General features: G+C 41.6%; 1 protein-coding gene across 1 annotated transcript; it reads left to right on the forward strand.

Annotated features, from left to right (window-relative positions):
• Nucleotides 1-2073: 2073 nt before the first annotated feature.
• On the forward strand, nt 2074-22012 carry emilin2a (elastin microfibril interfacer 2a). Its single transcript, XM_074687944.1, has 9 exons — nt 2074-2330; nt 2789-2914; nt 6489-6679; nt 6843-8828; nt 16364-16714; nt 19183-19236; nt 19714-19773; nt 19905-20045; nt 20885-22012. The coding sequence occupies exons 1-9, from the start codon at nt 2119-2121 to the stop codon at nt 21217-21219; spliced, it is 3456 nt and encodes a 1151-aa protein (XP_074544045.1). The 5' UTR covers nt 2074-2118; the 3' UTR covers nt 21220-22012.
• The last annotated feature ends 32 nt before the right edge of the window (nt 22013-22044 follow it).

The following is a 22044-nucleotide window of genomic DNA, read 5'->3' on the forward strand; positions in this document are numbered from 1 at the left end:
GAGGGAGGCCTTGATAGAACACATGTCTGAGTGACAAATGCATTGTGTGCAGCGGAGGATCCACCCTTGCTGGGATCAACACACACACTATTCCAGCTCCAATCTGCCCTCCAACTTCTGCAAAGATGAAAACTAAGGAATCGATGTGAGGGAGGTGAAATGAGGAAATGTCCCCTGGATTTATGGCTGAAACCACGGTGTGTCGGAGTGTCTCTTTTTTGTAACCTGAAAGTAAAGTCTGGGTGTTTTCCTTCGCTTGTGACTCATCTTGCTTCCTGAGCTGCATGAATGGGTATATAGGGCTTAAGTTATTGACTATTTTTAACTCCAGCAGGAGCCGTATAGGTGTGAGGTGTGTGTGGTTTTAGAATGTCTCGTTGCTTCATAAATAGAAAAGCACGCAGCTGCAATTAAAGCTGTGTTACTTCTCTCAAGTTACGCAGAAACAAAGCCCTGCTGATGGTGATGTACCGTGAGGGATAACATGAGTCTGATAAAATGCAAAGAAGCAGATATGACACGGTGAATTCCCACTGCATTTCACAAATAATTGACACAAGCACAGCATGAGAAGGTGGACAGAGAAATGCGAGTGGAGAAATTCGGGTGTTCACACCAGCCTCACTAATGAAATGTTCTTTTCTCACTCACTCCAACACTTTGGGAAAGGGATTGCCATGACTACAAGGAAGAGTTCTGGCTTTCTTTACTGCTGCTGTGCTGCCCTCTTCTGGCAGCAGAATGAACCGCATTGAAGAATAGCTCTATACTCCATGAACAATCTGCTTTTCTCTGCCTGAGTAGCGTGAAGTGGATTTCAAGGCTTGCTGGAAGTATGACGTGGGTCTGCATGGATTAGAGTTATGCAAAAGAAATAACAATAAAGAAAGGCAAAAGAAGAGTGAATTCAGGAAAAAGTCAATAATCTCATTAGAGGATGCTGGGGGTGAGCTTGCGTGGGTGTAAATGGCACGTCTGGTGTAACTAGCCTGAAATTCGAATCCCTGCAGACATCACTCACTTACATAACCCGTTCCTGCATCTTTCACTTGGCCGAGCCTTGGCCCTGATGAAATTGTGCAGTCTTATTTTTGGAGGGTTATCTCTGGTCTGACAGCAGAGGGGAGAGTGCTCGTACAATGAAAGCTTCTTTTATGGGTGGAAGGGAAGAATCTGAGTGTTTACCCATCTCTCCCTCCCAAAGTGTCCCTGCAGCGTCCCTCTGAATCATTATACTTAAACTCTCACCTTGTCTTTATTTAACTCTCACTCTCCCTGGGTTACGCCTCTTTCTCCCTCTGTCACCCCTCCCTTTCTGCCTTTCTCCCTAACACATAATCATGCTTGTGTGAAGTGACAGCATCTGTCTGATCAGGAGAAAAAGGCCTCACAACTACACCTTAGGGAACAGGACTGAATTGCTTAAGGCCATGTTTGAGATGAAATAAATTTCTCCAGCACCACCGTGTGTTTGGTAACTCTTCTATGTTACACAATGAATTCCTGCCTGGAGCACTGTGAATTAAACCTCTTGTGTGTGCGACTCTCTGTCACCTCCATTATGTTAAGTTATTGCTCAGCAAATTGCTCATCCTGGCTTAAAGAAATAGAGATTGCAGTCGGATCCAACAGGCAGCTCACTGTGTATTCCCTCCATATCCTTGACACTCACCAACATGGCAGACAGAATGTAAATGACTGCTGTTATCCCCGGCTATGAATATCATCAACTCCACCGATACACACACTTCTTACAACATGATCCTCCTCTGTTCATCAGTGAGGTGTGAAGTGTTGGTTGATGGTACACAAAGAAGTAATCAACTCCTCACTCAGATCTATTTAGAGGCAGTAAACTTGCCTCTTAAGTGCATTATTTCGTCTCTATGTTTAAAAGCAGAGCTTAGCTTAATTAAATTAAACCATTCTCCTACAAAAAGCATCTTAAAGTCTTTTTTCAAAGGGGAAGTTTTTCCCTCATCTGTTTTTGGGAGGAGGGTGTGGACTCTGAGCGTCACTCCAAGGGAGTTGCACTGAAAGTGGACTTCCCCAAACTTTGGTTGTTGGAGCTGGATCAGTCACTAAGACAATGTGACTTTGGTTTCCAGGACCTCGCGCATGATAATTACGAAGTTGCCCTCAGTTTCTAAGTCAGGACTGTTTATTCTGAGGCGTTTGTTTAGTATGAGTTACAGGCTCGCAGAGATGGACTGGAGGTGGATGGTTTTCGCACTCTTTTTGAACTTTCAGTTCACGTACGGGTCTCCCTCCTCTTATGACTTGTTCCAGGGGTCTCCTTACCCTGGAGTGGTGCACAGACACAGGAATAGGTAAGTTATGAACTTTTCATTCGTCCCTTGCTAACTGTTTCAACTTTTCTGGCTCCTCTAACAGTCAGGTCAAACCCGGCGTCTCCATATCCACTTTTCCTCAAGTTGGAAGTTGTGCGCTTTTGTTGCGCATTTGCCAATAACAACACGATGACGCCCGAACTTTTTATCGACCCGGATGACTTCAGAATCCTGAAGATTTAGCCTCTTATGGTCATATGTAGCCTGCTAGCTTTCACTCTTTCACCCTGCTTTTTATCAGCCTTAGGCTAAATTTGGCGTGAGTGTTGCCAAAGCTGATAAGAGTCAGATAAACACTGGAATGCCACTGATTACCCAAATATCTCAACTACAAGTCGCCTTTAGTGCAAACTCTGTGACTTGAATGGTACCTTTAAGAGTGGTTCATCAAGTTCTCAGTATCTCTCTTGGCTCTCTTTTCTTGTTTCTCCCTCCAGGAACTGGTGTGCCTATGTGGTGCGCAAGAACGTGAGCTGCGCCGTGCAGGGGAGTGTGGAGAGCTTCCAGGAGCCCGTGGTGGCCCCCTGCCCAGCCTACCAGCCCGACTGCCAGCAACAAGTGACGTAAGCATGCGGGAAGTAGAGGAAAGGGGGTTCAGGGTGCATGTTTGGATGTCTGAGACAGACTGTAGTTTTGATACAAAATGTTTCTCAGAGAGGAGAGGGAGAAAGAGGGAGTGAGTGAGAGAAAGCTGGAGGCAGAAAAAGTCCCAGTGGCTGTAAAAACTCTGTTGGCAGAAATAAAAGCAGAGAATATTCTGCACGTCCAAGGCAGAGGGTCAAACAGGAAATAGCCTCTAGGTAACCAGATCTCTCCCTAAAAGGTAAAACTGATGGTCACTCACCTGAAATGACCTTTCAGGATTCAACAGCTGGTTGCAGCCAGTGTTCAACAGTGAGAAGAAACACTTGATTCTAATTGGCTGAAGGTATAAGCTAATTTCTGGGCGATTGATCTGAGCTGATTGAACCAACTGTAAAGTTAGTTTTACAGTATATCTGTCAACTGTTGCCAGAATCATTGGCTTTAAATCAGTTTGCAAAAATGAAGCCAGTGAAACTGTGCATAAAACTGTGGTTCCTCATATGTCCACTTGAGGTTTGCCTTCAATGTCTGTGTAACATTTCCCATTTTTACACCAGATCACACATGTCCAACTAGTGTCAACATCGGTTTTTACCCCATACAGACTGTAAAGAGGTGTGTGTTTCAATGGCATAAGCGCCATGTGTAGCAAGTGATCGGATGCATGGTAGCTTCAAGGCTATGGCGATGACTTCACTTCTTTTCCAGTGTCTAGATTTCTCAGAGGTTAGGTGGAGTCATCATTTCCAACATGGCATCCATCTCTGCCTTTAATTTCACAAGCAAACAAACAGTAAGCTCTCTGGCTTATGTTTGAGCCAAGACAATTGAGGACCTGAAAGATCTCCCAAAACCAAGCTGTAGCTAAGATGTGTTCTGTGATTACAGTAGCAATCAAAGTACCCTCTCATTAAAATCAGAGAGGGTATAAAACATGGCTGTAGAATCAGATGCATCCAAGAGTGTCCTATTGTTTCCTTTCTGAAGCTTAACAATGCCATATTAAAAATACAGACTCAGCTTAACATTGAGTCAACCCTTCTGTAGAAACAGACGGAGAGGTGGAGCTGAGGTGGGGTTTTAACCTCCTTACAAATAGCTACAACGAGACACCTACCAATCAAATCACTCATCACCTTCTAATTTCCTGCCATGCAACCTTCTGTGCAAGAATATATCAATGGATAAATAATACAAAATACTTCTTCTCCAGTGTGTTCGAATGAAGAGATTAACTACACAGACCAAAGCTGCCTCTTTAACCAGGCTGTACACATTTGTTTCTGCTGTTCAGTTGAGTATCTGACATGGGACCTAACAGGGTTTCCTTGGGTTTTGCATTTCTGCTTGGTTTCATTTTCCATCCCTGGGATTAAACGGTTGATTTAACCCTTTTGGAATGATCATTATTTTTTAAGGTATTAGTCAGACCCCTGAGCATTTACAGAGAAGCAGAGTAACTGCCTGAAAAAAAAGGTCTTGATCGCAAATCGATGAAAACATGAATTTGTCTTTTTGATCTTTTAACCAGAGGCTGTGGTAAATTCAGGGTAAGTCTTTCAAATTGTCAATAACCCCGTTGTTATTGACCCTGTGGAAGCAAAAGTCAGATAATAGAGATCACCTTTGATAACACTTGTACCTGCAGTACTCCCTGGACATAATGAAGTATGCCTCTGTGGTTGCATGTTTTCTTATGTACCTTAGTTTAACATGTTAGAAAAAGCTACATAAATCTGCATTTTTATAAATGTTTCATAAAGCAGCCAACATGGTTGTTGTTTTGACCACTGAGTCAGTCTCACTGAATTTAATTAGCTCCCCTGATAAACTGTGTATTATTACACTTACCTCGTATCACCCGGTCCCTGAATGAGAAAAAAGAACACTAAGGCAACATTACTTGATTTGATTTATAAATCCATCCGTCTTCTAAACATGCTTGTGGTGTTCTGGATCAAAGTTATTTGAGCCTATTACAAATCAGCATTCACCTGGGACAGAAGGACTGAGAACTGGGTCAGTGGTTTCGTAAAAAGCTATCTCTCTGTGCTAAAAGTGAGTGCTAACTTTCCAAAACTATGAAGGCCAACTCATTTTGTAGTTACAACTTAGTTTTATCCATGAATAAAAAAAAAAAATCCCACCTGGCTTAGACACGTTCTCAAAAATCTGTGCTGGCTTCACTAAGTGTTTAAATATGTCTTGTCGAAGGCTCACAGATGCTCCACAGCTGTTGATTTGTCATTAGCAGACACATCGTCCTCAAACCCTTGCTGTAGCTTTTATCATCACAGTACAAACATAATAGCTATCAGATCAAAAGAAATATCATCAAAGCTGCATTCAATAGCAACGTTTACTTCTGGCAGTCATCTCCCAAGAGCTGAAAATGCATTTAAAATGTACCACCCAAAGATATCAAAAAGCATGCATGTTATTCCTTTGTAAATTTTAAGATGTGACTGCAAGGGTAAACATATTCTCTTCCTTTGATGCAATTTTAAATGATGTCCAAATTATACATCGTTTGAACCAAGCTCACGTCTGTACTCAAACTTTCAAGATGAAGAATACAAATTGAGAAGCGCCATTGGCCCAGCAGATTAAGTGGACACCCCACAGACAGAGGTAATAGTCCTTGTTGCTGTGGTTGCTGGATTAAGTCCTTGTCATGACCTTCAAGCGGCATGTCTTCCCTCACTCTCTGTTCTTCACTCCTTCTGTATCTCCTTAAAGCAAAAAAAGAGAGAGTGTAAGTGGGGGGTCTGTACCAGGAAATGATGAGAGACTGTTGCATTTTACTGGAAGATGTTCTGTTGCAATGAGAGATATTTGCCTTTGTGAATCATTTTAGTTGTGAAACAGCACATTTCATCTGTGGTACGTTTTTGTGATCCACTTAAAAAAAATACACATGCACATACACATCCTTGTGTCTCGGAAAAAGTCCTTGAAAACAAACAAATCTTTTGGTCGTAGGAGCAAATTTCCAAGAAGAACTGGCAGAAAGAAAAGACCCATCAGGCTTTTACATTTCTGAGTTATGACGTGTTGTGTTGGCTTAACTGCACCTCTTTGCAGGATGACACTGTGCTGAACCTTCTCAGATATTCTCATTCTCTTTTTCAGGCTACAAAACTGTTACCAGTGACACTTAGGAAATGTGCAAAGATGATTGTTTCTGCAATTAGATTTCCAGATGTTCCCCATGGCCTACCCTGTCCTTCGGGGGAGTGAGGTCATCTATTGTTTCTTTGGGGATAGTTTGTCTTGGCGAGAAAGTTGAGATTTGCAAGAGAAAGAGAACAGCACAGAAGCATAAAAATTACCTTTTTCATAAACAAGCAATGAGAGAAGTCATTCTGGTGATTGCAGCCCACAAGAGTGTCCAAAAGTAATATACATGATGGGAACCATTTATTTTTGTGAAAAGGCACTGACAAAGACAAAGTAGCTTGATGAAAAGAGAATTACCCCTGACAGAGGATTTAATGCAAGAATAAAGATCAGTTTTTCCATTTCCTGGAGAGTATATGTTTTGTTTTGCAGATATCATAACCGGTTTCGGCCTACATACAAGATTGCCTTCAAGACGGTCACAGAATTGGAGTGGAGATGCTGTCCTGGTTACCAAGGTCCAGACTGTAAAAATGTAAAACCACCTCCAGACAGACAAATTGCGCAAGGAACTCAGCCTTACCTCCCACCAAATCCTGGATATACACCCAGACACACACAGAGTAAGTCACCATTTCCCTCTGCTCCAAAGTAGGTGTTGTGGTTGTACCAGATATCTATTTCACGACCACATCTGTTGATTTTAGACCAATTCTGTTTTAAAATGAGATGATCATTGGGTTGTTATTGCTGCCTAAAGTCAAACAACTTATCCTCTGATCATAGGGCCAGAGAGGAGAGAGACAGGGCACCATGAGACGAGGCACGGTGGGACGGATAAAGTGCACCTCCTGGAAGATGAAGTTCAGCGCCTGTCTCAAACGGTCTCAGATCTCCAGTCTGCCTTGACAGGATTGACTGCCAATCTTAAAACAGACCTGCAGGATGACACAAAGAAAATGCTGGTGACACTTCTCAACAACATGCGTCCACCAGATAGTTCAACTGCCTCAGGTACAGAGGAGAGTCCAGCTGTGCTGGATGGTCATCAGGCCACCAGAGGTGGGATTGGTGGAGAGAAAGCCATTGAAAAGATAGTAGCCCGATTGGACGATATCAATGATGCACTAAAGAGCAAAGATGAAGCCTTGGAGGACCTCAGAGGAACCATGACCAGTCATGAGGGGCAAATCCGTGTCCTAATGGATGCCTCCCAATCCCAGACTCCAGCTGTGGGGGACTTTGACATCATACAGACCTACATTGACGGAAAGTTTGAGAAGCTGAAGAAGGAGCTGGATCTGAGTGTTGAGGAACAGGTGGCAAAGCTTCAAAGCTCATACAACAACAAGATCCAGGCTTTGCAGAAGTCTTGTGAAGGAACATGTGACCAAGGCGTGGAAAGACTTGCTAAGCAAGTGGATACAAAGGAGGCTGATTTAAGAAAAGAAATCCGGGCTCTACGTCTAGAGATGGCAGCCTCTGATGGACCAGTAAGAACCCATAGGCAGACAGATCCATCAAAAGGGGAAGAGGATCGCGGTGACAACCATAATGACCTGTGGCGTGAGATTGACCGAATTGCAGAGGCACACCGCATCCTGAATGTTCGCATAGACAATGAGCTGGGACACCTGTCCACACCTCAGGATGACACTGACTTTGCCCCAATGATTGAAGAGCTGGAGGCACGCATCAATGTCACTGAGCAAAATGCAGAGACCCACTGCTTCTATATTGAAGAGAAACTGACCCGTACGATTAGTGAAGAGGTGGCAGCGCTTAGGTTACTTCTTGATGAGCGCCTGAACAACATGGAGGACCAGTTCACAAACATGCTGGTGGAAATGAGCAACAGCTCTTTCCCTGGTATGTTCGGTGACTCGATGGATGCTATCCAGTCACAGGTCAACAACAACAAGTTCCTCTTCCAAGGTTTGGATGATAAGGTCAATGCTGTTGCGGAGCTGTGCTCTGCAGGATGTTCAGGCTCAGGACTTCCTTTAGAGGGAGAGGGTTCATCAGCTGCACCCAGCAGTCTGGTACTGATCTTCAAGGACCTGAGTCGGTACAGGAACGACTTAGACTTTCTTCACACAAACGTCAGTGCCAACAAAGACAAGCTGAAGAAGCTGGAGGACCTTGTTGGAAGGCAGTCAGTTAGGAATGAGGACAGTGTAAAGTTGATGGATGGCTTTGAGAAAAGGTTGCTCAGACTTCAAGATGAAGTACGCAGCCTAGCTGGGGCTGTCACTAATTTTGGTCACTCTGTGATCAAACAAAGCCAGGATATGCAAAGAATAAACTCCACATGCTGCCATGCTGAACGAAGTGGTACTGGGAGTCCTGCACGGAATAACTGGCCATCAGTCAACGGTGACCCAAGAACCCAGACTGATGACACCAGGCGTCAGGTGGATGAGCTGAAGAACAGGGTGGACACGCTTAGTAAACAGGTGTCCTCTGAATTGAGACAGTGTAAACAGAACACACAGGGTGTCTCAGATGACATTTACGCTGTGGATGGACGAGTGACCCGACTTGAAAAGGTGTGTGGAAAGCTAGATGGGGTTTCCGACAATATCAAAGAACTGAAGGAGAGACTGGAGAGGCATGTTGGTGGTCTACAGGATTGTGTATACAGGATGAATACTACCTGTGGCAAGCATGGCGCGGACATTATTGCACTGCAGAACTCCTTGCACAGGATCCAGGGACAGCTGTCGGCAGTTTCCAAACACGTCTTGAAGGATGTAACAGCTAAAGAGCCAGGTGAGTTCATGCTTTGGTAACACCTCATTGATTTCTGAATACATTTGATAAGACACCACATTCTCTATTTAGTCTGAAGTAGAAAGCAGCCAGTTGATCTGGATGTAAATGATTCGGCCATGCTAATCAGCACCAGAATTGCCAGTCAGTTAAATAATTTTCTTAAGTTGTATTATTGTGGACCCAACATGTTTTTCTGTTTTTGCTGGCATGAAGTTTTCTGATCTAGAAAATAGAGATTATGTTTTATGTTGGCTGTGTCTGGTTAAGTTGGCATATAACCTCTTGTGAACATTCATCTGCACAGCTAGCTTGTGATGCTAGCTCTGCTATCTTTACCCACACTTGCATGCTAATTTCACACAATTTACATGGACTACGCTAGCTTTGGACTTTTTCTAGGTGTTTTTTTCTAACCTTTAGACTAGTCAGTGAGTCAGAATTTATGTCTTTGACTCGGAAAGTAGTCCCTTTGGTGAATTCCTTTATGAATATGAACACAAAGAAACCTTTGAGAGTCTCAGTTGAACTTGTCATGTGCTGGTTGTTGATCCATATAGGACATTTTTAGCTGTTTGTTGAAGAGCTCATGGGGAAATTTCCTTTATGCTTTTCTTCCAAGCATTATAACATATCTTATGGAGAACAAACTGCAAAAAATACTATTATAGGCCATGAAATCAGCCAAAAGAAGTTTGAAAAATGAAAAATCAGTTCATTTTTGTTTGACTTTAAACAAAACAAAAGCCACTTCAATAAGCCAAAAGGAGGTTGAATAGAAAAAGACTAACGCAGCTTTGCAACTTCCTTTCTGAAATTCCAACCTATGAGTTTATTGAGTGTGATTGCCATCTGTGTAAACACAAACTTTTCCTGAAGATAATCCTCCATATAATGCAGTCTGCCTGCTTGGTTTACATGGAGGCTCGGTCTGACGGATCAGATCCCACGAATGGCCACAGGGTATTTCCCGTAGAGGGAGGACACGAGTTCACTGGGCCTCTCGTGCTCGCCTTGAATATGTCATTCAATATGTCCAGAGGCCCACATTGGAAACTTCCTGTGACTTACATTCATGTGAAGTTTTTATCCAAGGAATGGGATAGGTAAATAAAATCTGAAAGTTTTACACTGCCCAGCTCAGCCCCTCCTCATTACTCTGCTGATTTACTCCCACTGTTTTGTGCCTTACTGCTCCCTTATGTAAATGTCAGAGCACCTGAGTAGACTGTTCCATCTCTCCAGCTCCCTTTATGAATGCTGAGATGTGAGGTCTATTTTCCTTCACCGTGACATAGCTCTTTTTTTTTTCTGGTAGGGATACCACAGAGCTGCAGACCTCAGTTCCCGTCCTCTCAGCACTTACACACAGATCATACACAATGCACCTCCACCTCCTCTCTTTCTCCTTACGCATACCAACCTCCTGAGATTCCCGTATGGTGACCTCAGCCTGATGCGTGGAGTCTGGTCCTCATTAAGGGCCCTGACTCACTGCTGGAGCCAGCCTTGATGGAGAGGGAGAAGCAGGGTTCCACACCCAGTACCAGATGCTTCGACTACCCTCATCTGTGATGTCATCACAGGGGCCCCAACACTGTGGCGCCTCCCTCTGCTTAACACTCATCCAAAACAATGGTTTGAAGGACTTGAGGAGAGGAGGGTGGATGGATTAATGGTTGTTGGGTAGAGAGACAAATACATTGTGTTTCCATTTCACTTTTTGCCAAATATGGTCTGTGATTTCCAAACTCAGATACTTGATATCAGTGCTGTGAAGTAACATTACCCAGCATTAAATCAGACAGCACCTCTGCCGAGCATTAAATCAGACAGAACTTTCCTTCCTGCAGCAGGATTATGAAGCACATTTATCAGAGCTCGTACTTTGTGAGCAGTAAAAGTGGGAATGCTAATTCAGAACGCTTTTAGTCATGTTGAACAAGGCTGCACAAGGACATTAAGCTTACTTTCTAGCATGCAGAAATTTGCTGGTTTGCAGCAAGTTTCAAAACATGAGGCCAACTGTGTGCAAAAAAACCCTGCAGTCCCCCGGATATCCACTTGAAGCCAGCTCCAAAAAGCCAACGTATCTTCATCACGTTCATGTTAACAGCCTTTTGCCTGGGGTAAACTTCCATCTGTTTGTTTTTTATAACTTATCTATTGTTCATGAGTTGGGTAAAATGGACTGTGAGATTAACTGGAGGTTTGGCTAGGTTGGAAGTGATGCAGAGAGTGTGCCTGACAAGAGAGATCTGCTTTGAAAGGCAAAGCTTTGAAATAGAATAGAATAGAATAGAATAGAATAGAATAGAATAGAATAGAATAGAATCGAATAGAATAGAATAATGTAGGAAATACTTTGTTTATCTCTGAGGGGAAATTCGGGATGTGTCACAGCAGCAATCAAGAAAAAAGAAGTAAGAAAGTGTATGAAAAGTGCAAAACGATCCATAAGAAAATAGACAACAGCTTGTCCATCATTCTCCAGTTCAGCCAGCCTCCACCTCCACAGGGTCCAGGACTGAGCTTCTTGTATCCTGTCTGCCCACAGCAGGTGAAGCTCTTCCAATGTGGCGTTGGTGTCCAGTGTTAGCTCTGTTAGCCATGTCTGTGAATAGCATGATGCTACTCTACCCTCTGGTATTCCCTCTGTTGCTGGGTTAGCACGGCTAGCTTGTCCATCTTATAGGAGATAGATCTTGTGTTCCCAATAACAATAGAAGGAAGGACAGGTCAATGTCATGTCTTCTTAGCTTACACCTGAGAACCACAACGTCTTCCTCACCTCCTTGTCCTCACCTTGTGGGGAAACATCAGGCCTTGAACCCATTAGCATTGACATGCAACAGGCTGCTAACAGCTGATTTCACATGAAAACAATGCAGCCATGGTTACAAAGGTTGTCTGGATCTCCAGACAAACACAGGAGAAAAAGTAGCAAAAACATCACTTAAGACTTTACCAGTTTGGTGTCCATGACCAACAAACGTATCATACAAAAAGCAGACATGCAGTTTTGCGCTTAACCTTATGTGATTTTGGCGCCCCCTGTGGATACAACTTTTCTTATTTTGTTTTATATAAATATATGAGTGGTGGTTTCTTGAGAATGAAGCAGTCTGTTTTGGCGAGGCAATGGCTTCAATGACACCACTTAGCTAGATTATAGTTTAATCTTAGGTTTGCTGGATTAAGCATTTTAAGTATGATGACCGCCATTTCAGGGGGTTATTGCTCTTCATAAGACAGCAATACGTGACAACACATAATACTCACTTATTTAACAGTCTGTGACTATTAGCAGCAGCCAGATAATGTAGCCTAATATAAAAGTTGGTAGTAACAGCCAGCTTATATGACTGTGTTTTTGAATGGATGTAGCCAAAACAAAGTATTGTTTTCCTACTTGATAACAAAAGTAGCTTTTCAGGTGTGTCTTGAATGTGCTATCTAGCTTTTTTCCCTACTTTGTGCCAGGTTAGCGCTTTCTTGGTGGTAGCCTCATATCAGCCAATGAAGATATATTTGTGATTTTTATCTGATCTTTTCACTTCCTGAACAGTGAAGAATTGTTTTCCCATGTCTGTCTACATCTCTTGGGGCTATCTTAATCAAACTTCCTGATTTAGTGGGAATAGTCTGTAATCTACTCCCACTAAAGCTGGAGTTGGACTGTGTGTGGCAAGAAGGTATTTGCAAATTTTGGACAGAGAGAGAAAAGTCCTCATTGACATTTTTTTAAATCCTCGATCTGCTGGGTGTGGTGGTTATGTTTGAGATTGTTCTAGAACATTTCCTCTGTATTTGAGCTCATACTCTCCACTCGGTCATATGAAGACCCCGAGGAACAGATGAGATGTTGTAATACCATAACTGAGTGATCAACTAGAATAACTCTGCCCTTACTCAGAGTGACTGCTGAATGAAATTCTGCGACTTCATTTGCAAAATGTTGGCAGTGCTTTGACCACAACAGCTGCAGAAAGAGAGGTCGACCACGAGAGCCTGTGTGTGTTTGTTTCTGGCTGTTTCCTCTCCAACAGGGAGTTGTGGTTGGGCAGCAATGTATCAAAGTTATTTTGAAATTTGGCAAGTGAGGCAAGTCTTAAGGGGTGCAAACTGATAAATAGTTTATTAGGAAATGTAGAAAAATGGAAAATGCTTGTTATCATGGAGCTTGAGCATGCTGTTCCTCATTTTGACGATGACTAATTCACCTTGTGCTGTTTTTTTTTATTTGATTCTCAAGCTGTTTTTTTTTCTACGCCTTCTGTATTTTGGAGGTGATCCCAGTCTATCTCAAATCACTTCCCTGTCATTTTCCTCCCAGTGTTTCTTATCTCCGAAGTGCTCTCTCTTTACTCCCTCGATGCTCTCTCCTTCTGTCCAAATCTGGTTTGTCCTTCCAAGAATGCCAAAGGACTTCTTTTTCTCTTCTACCCCTCCACCCTGTCCTGTAGGAGTCTATCGATAGCCGAGGCCTTCAAGAGAAAAAAAAGAGCTAGTTGTATGAGAGGCCAGATAAAGTAAAGGCTTTGATTTCATGGATCAATGCTTTACAATTGATCATTCTGAGTCTATATTGGGGAGACAGGCAGTAAGATTAACTGTCAGTCGTGATGAGGGAATACAAGAAAAAACAAGATATCAAAGGCTCTCTGAAGTCAAAGAGTGTCTGTGAGGGAGAACAGAAAATTGTCCCCAGCACCACCACAAATGCACACTGTATATATTTAGTCAGTGCAGGAGTTTAAAGACAAAGCTCTGAATGCATCAGCTTCAGAGAGATCTGTGAAGCTGTGAGGTGAAGTGTTTCCATCTCTGACCCATCTGGAAGTCTTCAGTGGAGAGTGAACGCAGATACACAATGGAAGTCCCTGAGGTCTGCCATGCAGTGCAGAACCTGAACCTCGTCATTAATATCACTGCAGGAAAGAATGGGAGGAGGTTAAAATTGCGTCCATGTGCATAGCAAGTAGAGGGAAAAAAGAGAGAAGTGTGTCAGAATGTGTGTGATGCAGAAGTATACGTGCGTGAAACCACCACACCCGGCTTCGTGCCCCTTGACACCATTTTCCACCACATGATCAGCCTGTCTGCTGCGATATTCCTCTGTGATTTTTGACGCTTTTGAACATTCACACACTGTCAACCCACAGCTGCAGCTAAAGCAGACCTTCCAGCAGTGTCTCAATCCCATTTTTCTAACTAATACCATCTGTGTTTGGTGACGCTTATGGTTGCACCAGTTCTCTCATGCATGTGTGTGCTTTTCTTTGTGTTTTACCAACTTTGCGGTTGCCCCCTCAGTGAGACACAGACTGAGAGCTCATGGGAAATATGCACTCAGGCACCCGGTGTCCTGAAGGAGGAACAGGGAGGAAATGAAGGAGAGATCTCTGATTATCTCGGTACAACATGATTGCTGGGTTTAATTTGTTTTTAATTATACATGTGGCTTTTGAGTTGCTTGTGGTAAGAAGGAGGGAATTGTGTTGTTGGTTGATGTTTTATTTGATAAAAACTGAGTGGTTGGTTAATTTTATAATACAGAGAAACAGGCAGGCTTAGATGTAATACGACTGCTTTCAGGTACTTTTTGATTGCTAATTCTTTGCTTCATTACATGACTGAATATTCAGCATTTATTTGATTTATCAGAACATTTATTTTCAGTGGCAGAGCTTACAGCCTTTTTTATTTTTATTGTTCATGCTCGAAATCCTTTGAATGATCCCTCTAGGATTTTAACATGATTTGTTTGCTTGGAAATGTGGTGTGGTGTGACAAAAACAACCACATTAGTGGTTTAATAAAGTCCACACACAAGAGAAATTAGTAGGAAAACTTTGGATAAAGTTAAGTTGACGGACACTATGAAGTGATTCCTTGAAATGAACATAATGGAGCTCCTGAATTGCTGCAAAGGTGACCATTTTTAACTTGTGTCCATGAGTTCATAATTTCTTGTTGCAAAAGTCACTATGCTGTGGACAACAGATAAGTTTTTAGGGGTTTAGTTGAAACTTTTAGCTTCAACATGGCTTTTTACTCAATAAAAACAAGCATAGGTGTTTCACAGCCACCTTTGTAGAAGAGGTGTGAAAATATGTTGATACAGCTTTATACTGCGATACTTAGAGACACAATATTGATAATTCAACTCTCAACATTGATTTTTTGGTAAAAATGAAAATTCATATTTTAGCTGCTACATAAAACACGACTTCTGCGCTAGATGGCGCTGAAGAGTCACCCCGCAGTATATTGCCAATAGAGTATAATAAATATCTCAAAGTATATTTTAAAAACATTTATTATATTTATTAGCTTTAGCTACTTAGCTACAGTATGTCTACATCTTCAACAAGAACTATGCCATGGTAGTGTTAGCATTTAGCTAAGGAAGGTCTTGATGGTCACATGCTAAATTAACATGCTTGCATTTCAAACTTTAATTTTTAAAGTACTACATATCTGCTTTAAATCAAGATACTGACATCAAACTTTATTAACAAATATGGTATCATGCTAGTTTTAGCGTTTAGAGCTCCAGCCTCATAGAATATAGCAGCCAACTCTCATTCACCTTTTTGAAGTTATGAAATAAATCATTTTCCCTCCTCTTTGAGTTTTTTGCGATTAAAAATAATCCTGGATCAGTTGCTCTTTTTTGAGCCATAATATTCCAGCTAAAACTTTGTATGATAGCTGCTATTAAGTAACAGTATACACGGACAAAATGTGCCTTTTATAATTGAAGAGTCCTTACCTTTAAATTGCTTAATTTTTTTTCTACAGCACATCCTGACCTGATTTTTTCCTACAGAATAAAGCTTCTGGCGATGAGTCTGCAAAGATAGAAGCTTGCTTGTTCATGCTTCCTGCAGATTATCTGTTGTTTGTGTTCTTTCAGAGCTTCCTCAAAGAGCTGAGCCTTTTCCGCCAAATCTAACTGTATAACCATTTGGGATAAGTGGTCATTTCCTTTATGTTACAGTCATTGGCTGAATGACATTACTGTAATCCTGTTATATGACCTCCATTTAAGCCTAACCTCTCCCACAAGGTTTAAAAGATACAGAAACATGTACCATCAAGAAGCCTTTTGCTACAAAACAAGGGATGTTCTTTAAATCTTTAAGCCACATGAAATACCCTGGGTGATATCTTGTTGTAAGAAAGCACTTACACAAATCTGTGCTGTAAAACCTTTTATATTTGTCCTCAGGACTCTAACAGCATCCATACTCTCACCTCAGAGGCCCAGGTGATGTCTGTGCCCACAGGGGGTATGGCAGGCTGCCAACTGCTTTCCTTTCAGATAGTTTCTGTTGCTCAACACTGCCTGCCTGCTTTGTTTTTTATATGAAAGCTAATAAAAAAAACTGCTTGAAGGTGCAGTGAAATGTAGGTCTAATTTAGCCTGTCATCAGAATAAAAGTTGTAAAAGGAGAATTTACGAGAAAAGGGAGGAAGTGGGGTTTACAAACAAACAAGTTAAAATTTCTGTCCTTTCTCTTTCTAAGGAATGACCTTAAGACCGGAAAGGCCCGCATCTGTGCCAGATCCAACCCAGACCAGACCCAGAATCCAAGAAATCCACATCCCTCTAATCATCCCTCAACCGCCACAGTCCAGACAGCCGTACAGACCCAACCAACGAGTGCAGCCTAACACACATACGGTCAGGACCAGTCCGCCAAGCCAGCCATCCAGCCCCCAGCACCCAGGCCACCACACCCTTCCCCTGGTTCCCGTCAGGCCGGTGGTGGAGACAGGCGAGGCTGGCCCTCCAGGGTACATGCGCAGGGTGACTGTGCGAAGAGGGTCTGAGGACTCAGCTAGCATGCCCGTTAAAGGATTTGCTGGAGCACCAGGTGAGAACAAAACACACTACACAGAGTCTGTTTGTTTGAAGTCGGTTCAATGAGCTCCCCCTGATGTGCTCATTTAAAAACTTGCCTGAAAGTACAGTGCAACTACAGTTACCTAATGATATGTACAAAGGGAAGAACAGGGACCAGTGGTTAATTGGATTTACTAAAACAACACCTCAGGTTCACCTTAACTACTCAAAAGGGGATGAATATTAATAGGAAGTACATAAATGACCAGGGAGCAACAAGGTTCAGACTCCATGCTTCTTAAGCAGTGGAAGCAAGAGCAGCCAAACCACTCACTGCTTCTGGCAAATCAGTAAAACAGTATGAAAAAAACAGTTACAGCCCTGTTTTTTTTTCTTTTTTGACAATGCTTCAAGGAAGACTGAGATTTGGACTGTAGCAGAAATGCAAACAACTCTCAATACTAATGCATTCTGGCTTAAAAACAAAGTAATGACTCCTATTTTAGGAGTAGGGTTTTGTTAAAGGTTGTGAGAGGAACTTTCAGGCTTGTGATGATTTTGGGGCCCCCTTATGGACAAAATTATATCTCTATATCTTTGCTGATCTAGTCGTATTCATGTGTGACAAAAAACTAGTTCTTCCTTTTTTAATCTTTCAAAGGTTCACTGATCATGAGTATTTGCTCTTAAAAAGTAAGAAAACACTCTGGTGCTGTAAATCAAATTGTCTGGCACCCATGCTGTTGCAGCAATTACAGGCGTTAAAAGTAACAAAATAGAAGTTGTTAGTCTTTTTGCTAATGGTGGAGTGTGCTTCTTTTAGGTCATAAATAAGCATCACTTTATTTCTGTCTGTTCCTTAAATGCCTCACAGAAGCTTTAATGACTAACTTCACTGTGTTGGCAATAAAGTTTTTCCCTTTTGTAAAGCCATGCTTTCGTATAATTAAAGTCTTGTACTTAGTGTTTAATGATTCAAATGCTGAAGTCCTTCTTAAACACATCATTATAACCTTCTCATTTTCAAACCTCTTTTCTTTTTGGTACTCAGGGAGTATTTCAGCTTCCCCGTGCTAAATAATTTAACTGTATCATACAGGCTATCATCCAGAACATTGCTACAGATTCTGATGTACAGATTCTTACAGTTATGTTATGTGTCTGAATAAATCCTGGAACCACAGTCTGTCTTCATCTGTCATCGCCACCATGACAAAGAGGAAAATTTAACGACACTGTGTCATAAGTCTGGCACCATTACTAGCCTGGAAGAGCCAGCATTACCACATGTGTGACATAATTTATGTGTGTCATCTTTTCAACAGTGCTGTCAGATCATTACGTAAGTTGTAAAACAATTGGTTATGACAATAACCGGGATTAGTCTGGGTCTGTTTTGTTGGGTTCAGCCTTTGACTTGCATGGAATTAATAATGAAGGTTGAATTAGTTGTTGACTTTTGTTTTATGTCGTGCACACAGAGGAATACTATTATTCAGAGGTTTAGACACTGAGTGCAAGAGACCTCCAGTTATGGAGTACATTAGCTGAATTTGATGGGATGAAGGACAATACTAAACAATGAAAGAAAGACTGAAGATGGATAATTATTTTCAAAAGCTTTAAAAACTTAAGATATTAATTTGAAGAAAAATAAAATTAAAGGGTCAATACAAACATGATCCAATCTCGAAAGTACTATTTCCCATCATTTTTACAGGTCCCTGGCTGTGATGTGGTACTCCTGCCTGATGGCGGCGGCAGAGCGTCTTGCTAATTGCATTCATCAATAGCAGAAGAAAATTGATGCCAACTACTGCTGCGTCAAATAGACAAAGTCCAAGCAAACATTATTTTGTGAAAAACCCATCTGAAATTTCCTGTTTAGTTCACTTGGTTTCAGAAATGGGGATAATTGCCGAACAACGGCTGTAAAAATGTAAATAGGCCGCCCTGCTACGGCTTAGGAACACGTCGCTGCTAATGCTAGCACCTAGCCATAGCACCGTTAAATGCTACTGCGTCACTAACGTAAACGGTGTCACGTCGAGTGTTTAATTTCGTTGTGATTCAATGGTTTGTTTCAAATACGCAGACATTTTTGGGATATTTTATGATTATCTGTAAGTCTTGCTCTTTTCCACCTTCTTATCCGACAGTTTATGTTGTTTCTACAAGTTATTTGTTTTATTTGGAGCAAAGACAACAGAAATAACTCCAGGTTTAAATTTCATTCATGGTTTTGTGACTCTTCTTTTATAAATTCAGGAATAGATAAATCACAAACAATTAATTATATTAACAAAAAAAAAACCTCATTTAAAAACAAAGTTATGCAGTCTTGTTTTTTCTTTACTCATATTTTCTCTGGAACTTGATTCCATGGTGCTTTTCCATAATATTCAGCTGCACTGAGCTGCATCTGGCAGAAGCACTGCCTAACCCTTGTCCTCACATGATGATAAAACCTGATGTGTTTGTGAAATGTGTCTTTTGCAGGCTATCCTCCCCTGCAGCCTGTGTCTTTCAAGCCTCAATCAACGAGCCGCCAAGGTACTGAAACAGATCATCGTCCAGCTAGACTGCATGTGTCTGCAAGCTCTGCCATCCTACTACATTGGTGTAGAAAAAGTTGGAAAAGCTGTGAATAATTTGTAGCCTGAGAGTGTGTGGGAGTGGGAACTGGATGTGTTTAGTTTAAGAATGTGTGGGCGGGTTATGGAAGGATCTAAACTCATTTGCAGACACTTGATAGAAAGTTTTACTCCTCAACATTTAAGAATGATCATGAAAAAAGCGCATTTCTCAGGAGGATAGTTTGCCATGTCACTCTAATGTTAAGATTCAGCTTTTCCACTTTTCCTCACTTGAATATTTCCACAAACACCTACTTCTAATGTATTCAGTGAATGAATTTTAAATCAACAATTGACAGCTCACATGGGTGAAACATCGCTAAAAATAAAGTTGTTGGCTCATCTTCAGACAGCTGTGCCGAGAATTAACACACTCTATATTTGTTCCTTGTAGTTCCAGTAGCAGCACAGGTGCCGTGGAACCCGATGTTTCAAGCTCCCATTGAATCACCAGGTAATCTCCATCTTGAGTTTCTCCATCGTAATGCCTGTGATAATTAAGAAAACATTAACCACTATGTTCTTTGTGAAGACGTTAGTGTTCCTGTGGCAGCACTTTAACCTCTATGTTTGTTTTTGTCCCAGTTTCAGTGGACAACAGTGCCTTTGCAGATCCCTTCTCCTTCTCTGCTGGCCTCACACAGCAGTCCATCTATGCTGACTTTGGCGTTATTCGCTTTAACAGAGTTCTGGTCAATGATGGCAGTCACTACAATCCACACACAGGTACACAACAACAATAACAACCTTGCACCATTAAAGTTGCAGTGCCACTATGATAGTGTTTAATAACTCTTTGCTGGATTCAAACCAGTCATAAACAAAAACAAAACACTGCGGCATGAACAACCACTATACTACAATCCTGTAACTCCAATGACGGCACCTTAAAGACACACAGTTTAACGCAAGTGTTTGAGTGACCGGGACTGAATCTTAAAACCTTATGAAACAAAATAGGCACAAGATAATCATCCTGTTCCCACAAAACAGCATTTTACAAGCACAAGATCATTACTAGAATCCCACAAAAACAATATCTTGTGTTGCAAAAAATAGATTTCATGTTTTTAGAAAACATTTTGCACCAACTAGAAAAATATTGTTTCTACAAGACAGTATGTTTTGTACAAAAGATAATGATTAGTTCCCACCAGAGAGTATGTTGTGCGCATAAGATAGGTTCCATGTTTCCAGAATACAATGTTTGTGTTCTAGCAAAGGAATATCTTGTGCAGAGAAGATAGTTGTCATGTCCCCACAATGCCATGTGTCAAAAAGGTAATTATGTTGCCAAAAGACAAAGTCTGATTAACACAAGATCTTTTTTTTTCTCTGAAAGACAATAGCTTGTGCACTCCTTCATGTACCTTGTGTACTAAAGGTAGTTATTATGTTTTCACGAAATAACACCATGAATCAAAGAGATAATTATTAGTCATAATCATCTTCTTATGTGTTAACATCTTGTGTGTACATGACACTTTTCCAAAATAATAATAAACATAAATGTAATATATTTTATTGTATTCTAAACCCTGATATACACTTTCTCATTTCCTCAGGGATCTTCACTGTACCTCAGGATGGTAGATATTTAATTTCAGGACTGCTTACTGCCAAGCAGGGCAACCAGGTCCAGGCCGTCTTGTCCGTGTCTAACAGGAGCGTCCAGAAGCTGCAGAGTGCAGCGGGGCCAGTCACAGGTCAACATGGAGGCTTAGCTGCTGGTAACTGCGGCTGTGGGGGCTCAGTGTCCTTCAGTCTGATCCTCCCCCTGAAGAGAGGAGACCGTGTGGGCCTGGTGAGGACCGGGGGCCAGTTGGCCACCACTGAGTCCAGGGAGATCCTCTCCACCTTTAGCGCCATCTACCTGTACTCACCACAGGCCAAAAGATAGCTGGAGCTGAGCAGCACACTGGAAGCAAAGACTAGTTCAAACATTGACGTTAGTTTTCACTGACTTGCGGTGATGCAGCCATTTCACCGCACAGGGCCGCTGTATGAAGATCCTCTCTTAGAACTTAGGAGTCATGCATTGCAATTTGTCTGCCCGGCGCTAAATATACCTGAATACAAGAAGCAGAATTTGTTTCTAATATATTTGACTTCAAGTTGCCTTTTGTACCTATTGTGAATGTCTTGTATATATCAGTGTTTATAAATTAACATTAAAACAGCAAAGTATGGTTTTAACTAACATCTCAGAGATTTAATTTACAGTGTTGTGATCACGACAGCAAAACAGTTTATCGTTGGCTGAGCAATGAACCATGACGACCACCTGTTACAGCATGAGCTCACTTCATCTTGTTGTGTAATCAACACTGTAGAAGGAGAACATGATCGAAAATAAACTTAAGTGGAAAAACATGATGTGCCGCAACACAGCAAGCTTTTAAAAATGTAGAAACTGGTCATAGAAAGGCAAGGCTGGGAGGCAAAATCCCACCAGGGTCATTACGTAAAGTGGGTGTGGATGAAAAATAAATTTCCCCTCTCCTCGCTCCTGAGACTGAGAAAATATTCCAGCAGCAGTGTGTAGGGGGCAGCAGGAGGGATTGAGCCTCAGGTCCTGTCTTTAGAAAGAGAGAGAAATAGTGATTTCTATTCAACCATGGAGTGATTTACTGCTTTTATAAATATTTCATGTTTGTGTGATTCAATAAAACAAACAGGATTTTGAATTTAAACCGCAGTAACCTCCTTCATGTATTGCTTTAAA

This window comes from Halichoeres trimaculatus, unplaced genomic scaffold (genome assembly GCF_033239565.1).
Source record: "Halichoeres trimaculatus isolate MK-OKI-2021-1 unplaced genomic scaffold, fHalTri1.1 fHalTri1_scaffold_15, whole genome shotgun sequence".
In the NCBI taxonomy this organism is placed as follows: Eukaryota; Metazoa; Chordata; class Actinopteri; order Labriformes; family Labridae; genus Halichoeres; species Halichoeres trimaculatus.

Excerpts from the sequence above, each read along its gene's own strand:
- emilin2a (XM_074687944.1), top strand. The coding sequence starts at position 2,119 with ATGATAATTACGAAGTTGCCCTCAGTTTCTAAGTCAGGACTGTTTATT. Across the intron at positions 19,774-19,904 it reads AGCTCCCATTGAATCACCAG|TTTCAGTGGACAACAGTGCC; the intron begins GTAATCTCCATC and ends TTTTTGTCCCAG. Across the intron at positions 20,046-20,884 it reads TCACTACAATCCACACACAG|GGATCTTCACTGTACCTCAG; the intron begins GTACACAACAAC and ends TCATTTCCTCAG.